The sequence below is a fragment of the Entelurus aequoreus genome, linkage group LG20, assembly GCF_033978785.1.
Source record: "Entelurus aequoreus isolate RoL-2023_Sb linkage group LG20, RoL_Eaeq_v1.1, whole genome shotgun sequence".
Taxonomy (NCBI): Eukaryota; Metazoa; Chordata; class Actinopteri; order Syngnathiformes; family Syngnathidae; genus Entelurus; species Entelurus aequoreus.
The window spans coordinates 15827508-15837504 of NC_084750.1; the positions used below are offsets into that span (position 1 = coordinate 15827508).

The 9997-nt window shown below is 39.7% G+C and overlaps 1 protein-coding gene across 4 annotated transcripts in view; it reads right to left on the minus strand.

Moving 5' to 3' along the window:
* Positions 1-8153, minus strand: part of LOC133635952 (SWI/SNF complex subunit SMARCC1-like) — a 36030-nt gene extending 27877 nt beyond the window's left edge. For all 4 annotated transcript variants that reach the window (XM_062029457.1, XM_062029456.1, XM_062029455.1 and 1 more), the window contains exons 1-8: positions 7927-8153; positions 7502-7621; positions 3597-3682; positions 2540-2621; positions 2369-2461; positions 1449-1518; positions 1289-1358; positions 1144-1219 (exon numbers count right to left, since the gene is read on the minus strand). In XM_062029457.1, coding sequence (XP_061885441.1) covers positions 1144-1219; positions 1289-1358; positions 1449-1518; positions 2369-2461; positions 2540-2621; positions 3597-3682; positions 7502-7621; positions 7927-8094 — 765 coding nt within the window. In that variant the 5' untranslated portion in view covers positions 8095-8153. The remainder of the gene's footprint in view (positions 1-1143; positions 1220-1288; positions 1359-1448; positions 1519-2368; positions 2462-2539; positions 2622-3596; positions 3683-7501; positions 7622-7926) is intronic.
* Between the last annotated feature and the right edge of the window lie 1844 nt (positions 8154-9997).

The window sequence follows — 9997 nt, forward strand, 5'->3', positions numbered from 1 at the left end:
CTAATTTTGTTGTGATGCCCCGCTTTATGCATTAAACGATGTAACAAGGTTTTCCAAAATAAATCAACTCAAGTTATGGAAAAAAAATGCCAACATGGCACTGCCATATTTATTATTGAAGTCACAAAGTGCATTATTTTTTTAACATGCCTCAAAACAGCAGCTTGGAATTTGGGACATGCTCTCCCTGAGAGAGCATGAGGAGGTTGAGGTGGGTGGGGTTGGGGGGTGGGGGGAGGTATATTGTAGCGTCCCGGAAGAGTTAGTGCTGCAAGGGATTCTGGGTATTTGTTCTGTTGTGTTTATGTTGTGTTACGGGACGGCGTGGCGAAGTTGGGAGAGTGGCCGTGCCAGCAATCTGAGGGTTGCTGGTTCAATCCCCACCATCTACCATCCTAGACACGTCCGTTGTGTCCTTGAGCAAGACACTTCACCCTTGCTCCTGATGGGACTGGTTAGCGCCGTGCATGGCAGCTCCCGCCATCAGTGTATGAATGTGTGTGTGTGAATGGGTGAATGTGGAAAATAGTGTCAAAGCGCTTTGAGTTCCTTAAAAAGGTAGAGAAGCGCTATACAAGTATGACCCATTTACCATTTACCATGTTATGGTGCGGATGTTCTCCCGAAATGTGTTTGTCATTGTTTGGTGTGGGTTCACAGTGTGGCGCATATTTGTAACAGTGTTAAAGTTGTTTATACGGTCACCCTCAGTGTGACCTGTATGGCTGTTGACCAAGTATGCATTGCATTCACTTGTGTGTGTGAAAAGCCGTAGATATTATGTGATTGGGACGGCATGCAAAGGCAGTGCCTTTAAGGCACGCCCCCAACATTGTTGTCTGGGTGGAAATCGGGACAAATTCGGGAGAATGGTTGCCCCGGGAGATTTTCGGGAGGGCCACTGAAATTCGGGAGGGTTGGCAAGTATGACTGGGAGACGCAACTGCTCTGTACTTCTCCCTACGTCCGTGTACCACTCCGTACAGCGGCGTTTTAAAAAGTCATCAATTTTACTTTTTGAAACCGATACCGATAATTTCCGATATTACATTTTAAAGCATTTATCGGCCGATAATATTGGCAGTCCGATATTATCGGACATCTCTAATGTTAACCCTCATAAAATATAGCATGTTTGCTCACCCTCCATGGTTTTTCTGCATCAAGAGGCTCTTCAACGTCGCCGTCCACTTCACTCGATGACAACCAGCTGTCATAACTATTGTTGAGACCAAAGAAAAATGGTGAACTTAAATGTTTGCGTGTTTGTGTTTCCGTGTAAAAATACCTGTCAGGGTGCATGCCCCAGTGTACCAGGACATGGCTTTGTTTTTGCATGACAGGACGCATCCATTCCTCTGCAATGCAAATACATATATATATATATATATATATAAACATAATAATAATTCAGTCTTTGCTATGTTGCCTTTAGCGCTTTTATTCACCTTCATCTGTGGATTCAGGGAATGGATATATGTGGTGACTTGCCAGGTCTCTGTCCACCGTAAGTGTGCTCTGCATGGATACAAGCAAACCAGGCATAAACTTTATTATGCAGACTACTTCCGTTTGCACAGGCTCAAAAGAGGTAGAAACCTGCTCAATTTAAAAGGCAGATTTGCAGTGGTAGTGTATGAACAAAAGATCTTGATAAAAAATAACATTCCAGTGTTTCCCATAAACTGCCAAGATACCTGTGGTGGTGGGGGCGTGGCTATGGGCGTGGTCACCATGACATCTCGAGTAATTTGCATAATTTACTACAATGATATGATTTTCTCTAAAAAGGCTCAAAAAATGTATACTTACTAATTAATAATAACAGTTTTGTTTTAAACGTCCATCCATCCATCCATTTTACAATATAATTACAACACTTTATGTACATATTTATATACAGATTTGAACAATAAGTTATTCACTGAAATATATTTATGAATTGTGGTTCTCACAAAAAATATATCTTATAAAATATAAAAGCTAAAATGTCTCTTAAAACTCTGCCCCTTTAATTAGTGCATACTAAATAATTTAACTTTAGCCTACTACTACAACCATATTATTTACCAGCAACATAAAGTGAAACAGAGGCAGAGGTGTCCTGCCACAGTCAGTAACAAATAAACAGACAACAGTAGTGGTCAAATACAAATAAGGCAACAAGAGAAGTATCCTACACTTCTCTTTTGTAAAGTAAATCTGAACAGCCTATATGGGCATCTACATCAACTATATGATTTGCCTGAGAAGCTGGACAGGACAAAAAAAAAAACATTTTTTTTTTTTTAATTTGTGGCGGATGCAATTCTTTCGTGGCGGGCCGCCACAAATAAATGAATGTGTGGGAAACACTGCATTCTTATACCTGGTGCTTGGTGACGATGCCACTGATTCTGCTGGCCACCGCCTGATCCAGTGAAGGGTCCAGATAAACCACAGGATGTGACATACAGTTGTGCTGGAAAACATCAATTAAAGGGAGTTTTTATTGTGTTTTTTTTTTTTTTAACTTTAATTTCAAGTGTGAATTCATTACCTGTATTAGTGCTTTTTCAATCATAGCAAACATTTCCACATTCCTGTCTGTTCTTGATGGGTTTTGGAAGTCGAACCTCCGCCTGTGAAAGCAGCAGTTAGAAAAAAAAAAAAAAGGTCTGGGGCCGTACTTATCAAGCTTCTCAGAATTACTCCTAAGAAGTCTGCTAAGAGTTGACTTAAGAGTAAATAAATTCTTCGCTGAAAGCTGCACTTAAAAGTTAGTTATCAAGCGTCTTACTCACACTTTCAGCGAAGTGTAGGACTGAATCTTAAGTGTCACACTCAGAGCTGAATTACGACATTACTATGTGCCGTAAACGGAATTTTAGGTGACGTCATTTCTGTGTCCATAGAAATGACCAATCACGGAAGGGAATCTGTTGTCTAAGAATAAAGAAATATCTTGGAAATATTTAAGTGGACAATGGGAGTGTATATTTTGACAATAAACTACAAAATAATACAAAACAAACTAGTCCCCGCCGGCACTCACGCTAGCGCTCCCTCTCTTCTATCGCCCACACACTCACTGACGTCACTCCCCTCACGGCCACACACATACGCTACTGTCATAACATTTTCTTTCCAATTCATTAATTAGGCAACTAATTTGAAACTGGTGTGGGTGGCTCTATATATACTAGCCCACTGCAGACACATGCAGAAATCAACAAGGAATCGAAAAGTATTAAATCTGTGACAAAAATAATATCCGCTCTGTCTAAACGATACCGTTTGATCAGCTGCTCGTCATCAAAAAAAAAAAACATTGTTCCGTTCCCTGAACGTTCGCGCACGTCTCTCTCGCCTCAGTGCCATCCCCTGCTGGCAACTCCTAACCACTTACGACACCTCTGAAGGTCTCTTAAATATCGTGGAGAGTAGGAGTGATTCTTAGACTTAAGAACGTTGATAAAAAGCTTTTATTCTTAAGTTTGAGAGTAGGACTAAATTTCGCAAATTCTCAGGACTTAAGTGTAAAATGGCACTCTAAGAAGCTTGATAAGTACGGCCCCTGGTAGTTCATCATTACTTGTGTTTATGGGTGTACTTACCAGCCCTGCTCAACTTTGAATTTGTACACAGAGCCCAGGATGTGACACAGTCCCCCGCCTGGTCGCAGGTCCAGGAAACACTGCGTCTATACAGAGAAATGAGGTGGTTGTTTTTCATTTTTTTATTAATGCACGCATGTTAAAAGGGCAATTTCAATGTTAATGCCGACAAACAAGGCACTGCAGGAATTAATTAAGAACTACCGGTGTGCCATTTGTTCAACAAAGACATGTGTGGGGGGGCATGGCCCTGGCACACCCCGCTTCGCTGCAGGTCCGCAGGCCACGCCCCCCCCACAACAAGTTTGGGGTTTGTGTAGTGTTTTCTGGGCATCTGCAACATTTTTCTTGCCTGGGGACGCACAGCTTCTTCCAGTGCTTCCTCCAACAAAGCCTCTGCTGCCAGCGAGACTGTGGATTTTTATCTGTTTTTTTGTAGAACCTCTGGAATCCGTTTTTTTAGGGGGGGGGGGGGGTGAGGGGGGAATTCTATCACAGCCTGTTACATCAGGCTCTGCCCTATTTGAAGTTTGAGTTTTCTCCGGTGTTTTAGTGCTTTAGTTCCTGTCCTGCACTTTTATTTTGGTGGTACTTCCCGTGATGTCAGTATTTTTCTATAACCGCGTCACATCTTTCTCTGAGCCCTGAACCGCGCACCTGCTTTCTGTTAGCAATTAGGTCTATTTAAGTTGAGTCTGACCCACCACTCTTGGTCGGGACTTGATGCGTGGATGTACTCCTCGTGGACGCTTCTCCTGCCGTACGTCTTGCTTTGTAAGTTTTTCTGTGTTCCAGCATTCCGTGTATTATTTTTGTAGCCTGTTTGGTTTTGTTTGTAGTTTCCTTATGCTTCCTAAGCTCTTTGTTTTGTGAAATCTCCACATTAAATACTTTAACCTGCACAATGCCTCCTTGGTTTTCTGCATCCTGGGAACACGTCAGTAATCTCCATCCAGTTGCATTAGTTTTATAGTGATTGTATGTTTTTTTGGAGGAAGACTTTGCGTTTAGAGTCTAACATCATAATTCTAAGAGAAATATATTTGACTGTAATTATTAACAAGGTGGTCAACTTTTGTACCTAAAGCCGTGCTGCTCCTTAACTCTATAATCCAGTCCTTCTCAAATATACAGTATAACTAAAACTGTTAGTACTTACTAAACCGCCCCATGTGTAATGTCCGTAGGAGTGTTTCCATGCATATTTGTACATAACCAATTGAGCGCTGTTAGTATTAGCTAATATGCTAACACATTTCTAAGTGTCTGTGTTAGAATTGTTAACTTACAATGGCATTCTTTTTGTATTGTTTCACAAATCTCCTCAGTAAACTCACCAAGCGTCACTGTGGAGTTATTGAGTCTGTTTAGCTGATTGGAGAGCTAGCGGGTTCATGACGATGACTTCTGTTTTGTCTGATCAGCCATTTTACTACCCGTGCTACACCGTTTGGAAACAATTAAGGTATGTAAATAAATATTTACAGCATCTTTCAGCGTAAATAACTAATTTCGCAACGTATATATTTGCGGTTTTTAGTCTGGTGCGGCTAATATAAGGGAAATATTTTTTCCCCTAAAATTTACTGCGCTCTACAGACCGGGAAATACGGAAGTAGTATTTAATTATTTATATTATATCTTACTTTTCTCCAGTATTGTTTTCTTTAAATATTTTAGCCTTTATAACATTAGCATATTTTAGCAAGAATTACTTACTCTTTGTGTGCTGCTTCTAATTTTATAGTCTAGTTTACAGAGGCTACATGTTTACACAGTCTATTTTGCTATCTGCTGGTCTTGAATTACCCTCAAAGTGTTTTGAATCATTATTGAAATCTTGCTTTTTGATTTAAAATGTTTACGTCCCCAAGGTTTCCCCTAGATCAGGGGTCACCAACCTTTTTGAAAGCAAGAGCTACTTCTTGGGTACTGATTAATGCGAAGGGCTACCAGTTTGATACACACTTAAATAAATTGCCAGAAATAGCCAATTTGCTCAATTTACCTTTAACTCGGTTATTATTAATAATTAATGATATTTACACTTAATTGAACGGTTTAAAAGAGGAGAAAACACGAAAAAAATGACAATTAAATTTTGAAACATAGTTTATCTTCAATTTCGACTCTTTAAAATTCAAAATTCAACCGAAAAAAAGAAGAGAAAAACTAGCTAATTCGAATCTTTTTGAAAAAATTAAAAAAAATAATTTATGGAACATCATTAGTAATTTTTCCTGATTAAGATTAATTTTACAATTTTGATGACATGTTTTAAATAGGTTAAAATCCAATCTACACTTTGTTAGAATATATAACAAATTGGACCAAGCTATATATCTAACAAAGACAAATCATTATTTCTTCTAGATTTTCCAGAACAAAAATTTTAAAACAAATTCAAAAGACTTTCAAATAAGATTTAAATTTGATTTTACAGATTTTCTAGATTTGCCAGAATATTTTTTTTGAATTTTAATCATAAGTTTGAAGAAATATTTCACAAATATTCTTTGTCGAAAAAACAGAAGCTAAAATGAAGAATTAAATTAAAATGTATTTATTATTCTTTACAATAAAAACAATAAATTTACTTGAACATTGATTTAAATTGTCAGGAAAGAAGAGGAAGGAATTTAAAAGGTAACAAGGTATATGCGTTTAAAAATCCTAAAATCATTTTTAAGGTTGTATTTTTTTTCTAAAATTGTCTTTCTGAAAGTTATAAGAAGCAAAGAAAAAAAAAAAAAGAATTTATTTCAACAAGTGAAGACCAAGTCTTTAAAATATTTTCTTGGATTTTCAAATTCTATTTGAGTTTTGTCTCTCAGAATTAAAAATGTCGAGCAAAGAGAGACCAGCTTGCTAGTAAATAAATAAAATTTAAAAAATAGAGGCAGCTCACTGGTAAGTGCTGCTATTTGAGCTATTTTTAGAACAGGCCAGCGGGCTACTCATCTGGTCCTTACGGGCTAACTGGTGCCCGCGGACACCGCGTTGGGGACCCCTGCCCTAGAGTGTCAAGATACCTCTGGTTATGAATATTGAAACGTTAACTTGATAACTATAATACTTGGACCCAAAAAAATTTCTAGTACAAACAAATGGAATAAATTGGGGGTGATTTGGAATAGGTGTGGGGGTGGGGCTGGATGACATCACAAATCAGAAAATGTATTTTAGAATAACTTAAAAACCGTAACTGCACAAACAAATTTTTGCAGCACAAACGATTTGGACAAAGTGGGGGAGAGTGCCACAATCTATTACCGTATTTTTCGGACTATAAGGCGCACTTAAAATCCTTTTATTTTCTCAAAACTCGCCAGTGTGCCTTACAACCCGGTGTGCCTAATGTACGGAATAGTTTTGGTTATGCTTACCGACCTCGAAGCTATTTTATTTGGTACGTGGTGGAATAAGTGTGACCAGTAGATGGCACAATTAATAAATATATTTCAATGTATATAAATATGTACATAGAGTGTTGTAATTATATTGTTGGATGGAAGGATGGACATTTAAAACAAAACTGTTATTAATTAGTAAGTATACATTTTTTGAGCCTTTTTAGAGAAAGTCATATCATTAAGTAAATTATGCAAATTACTCGATGATGTCATGGTGACCACCCCCATAGCCACGCCCCCACCGCCACAGGTATCTTGGCAGTTTATGGGAAACACTGGGTTTTGTATTAGTTTTCCTAAAAATAGATACACCGGCCCCCAGACACATTTTTTTTCTCTAAATTTGGCCCCCCGAGTCAAAATAATTGCTCAGGCCTGCATTAGGGTAAACCCTGCATCCTCCAGCTACTTGCAAAGTTGTTGTTTTTTTAATTTTATACACAGATTAAATCGTTAATGTATGTATTACTACGAGGGAGAAGTGAGACTTACTGGTAGTTTGGTGCGGGCAGGATCTGGAACTTGCTTGCCAAATGCATCCTCCTGAAACTGGAGCAGCTGCAGCGTCACAGCAGCCAAAGCCTGACATGATGGAGCGTCCAACACTACAAACTACACAAAAACACATTTCAAGTTGGAGACTGTGCAAGGCCACATATTTGGACCTAAAGTTAAAGACTGTGCAAGGCCACATATTTGGATCTAAAGTTAAAGACTGTGCAAGGGCACATATTTACTGCAACAGTGATGCATGCAGAATATAATTAAAAAAGAGCCGTTTTTAAGTAGTTATCCACTGCTTCGTAACATTTTAGTGTCTATTTCCACTTTGACTTCCATTTCCAGAATGAAGGTAGAAGAGTGAGTCCCTGGCAGATGCGTGTTTACATTGAGCCACTAGCTAGCCACAAGGCTACCTTCTTGTAGTGCTTCCCCAGCCACTGACGCACCACCTCCAGCTGGGCTAAAGTATCAGCGCTCTCCCAAAACCAGGCTGACGGACTGCTGTCCTTTTTCCGATGTGCGGCGAACCCGGAGCTGGTCTGACTTGTCGCCTGAAAGTCGAGGTTTGTTCCCCCGGACATAGCGATGACAAACACTCGAATCAATTTGAAGCAGGAGAACAACACTGGCTAGCGCGGTGCATGCTAGCTGCGCGGGTCTCGCGAGAATACGCGAGACGTGAGAGACATCTTTATAAGGGTACGCAGCATCGAGCGCTACCGCCTACTGGCGCTGACGAGACGTGGGGCCGCCATCTTGGAGTGGTGATTCGCTCCACTCAGTGCAATTCATTTGGCAGGAGCAATGAACTGTCAGCGCATTTAATTCATCTTACCTCACTGAATACCACTGATTTTCACGCGGTTTTTTTGTCATACGTGTAGCTATGATAAAAGACACATGTTTTGGCGTGTTTTATTATTCATAGTTTGTTTAACAGTAATAGAATATTCTTATATACTATAAGTGACCAGACGTCCAAGATCAACACTGGGAATATAACCCCAGAGAAGGGGGAAAAAAATGTAAGTTGAAGAAACAATATGATTAGGTTATATATATATATGCGTATATCCTACATAAACAATGTATGAATACATTAGATATCTACAAACCCTGTTTCCATATGTGTCGGGAAATTGTGTTAGATGTAAATATAAACGAAATACAATGATTGCAAATCCTTTTCAACCCATATTCAATTGAATGCACTACAAAGACAAGATATTTGATGTTCAAACTCATAAACTTTTTTTCAAATAATAATTAACTTAGAATTTCATGGCTGCAACACGTGCCAAAGTAGTTGGGAAAGGGCATGTTCACTACTGTGTTACATGGCCTTTCCTTTTAACAACACTCAGTAAACGTTTGGGAACTGAGGAGACACATTTTTGAAGCTTCTCAGGTGGAATTCTTTCCCATTCTTGCTTGATGTACAGCTTAAGTGGTTCAACAGTCCGGGGGTCTCCTTTGTGGTATTTTAGGCTTCATAATGCACCACACATTTTCAATGGGAGACAGGTCTGGACTACAGGCAGGCCAGTCTAGTACCCACACTCTTTTACTATGAAGCCACGTTGATGTAACACTGAAATAAGCAGGGGCGTCCATGGTAACGTTGCTTGGATGGAAACATATGTTACTCCAAAACCTGTATGTACCTTTCAGCATTAATGGCGCCTTCACAGATGTGTAAGTTACCCATGTCTTGGGCACTAATACACCCCCATACCATCACACATGCTGCCTTTTACACTTTGCGCCTTTAACAATCCGGATGGTTCTTTTCCTCTTTGGTCCGGAGGACACGACATCCAGTTTCCAAAAACAATTTGAAATGTGGACTCGTCAGACCACAGAACACTTTTCCACTTTGTATCAGTCCATCTTAGATGAGCTCAGGCCCAGCGAAGCCGACAGCGTTTCTGGGTGTTGTTGATAAACGGCTTTCGCCTTGCATAGGAGAGTTTTAAACTTGCACTTACAGATGTAGCGACCAACTGTAGTTACTGACAGTGGGTTTCTGAAGTGTTCCTGAGCCCATGTGGTGATATCCTTTACACACTGATGTCGCTTGTTGATGCAGTACCGCCTGAGGGATCGAAGGTCACGGGCTTAGCTGCTTACGTGCAGTGATTTCTTCAGATTCTCTGAACCCTTTGATGATATTACGGAGCGTAGATGGTGAAATCCCCAAATTCCTTGCAATAGCTGGTTGAGAAAGGTTTTTCTTAAACTGTTCAACAATTTGCTCAGGCATTTGTTGACAAAGTGGTGACCCTCGCCCCATCCTTGTTTGTGAATGACTGAGCATTTCATGGAATCTACTTTTATACCCAATCATGGCACCCACCTGTTCCCAATTAGCCTGCACACCTGTGGGATGTTCCAAATAAGTGTTTGATGAGCATTCCTCAACTTTATCAGTATTTATAGCCACCTTTCCCAACTTCTTTGTCACGTGTTGCTGGCATCAGTTCT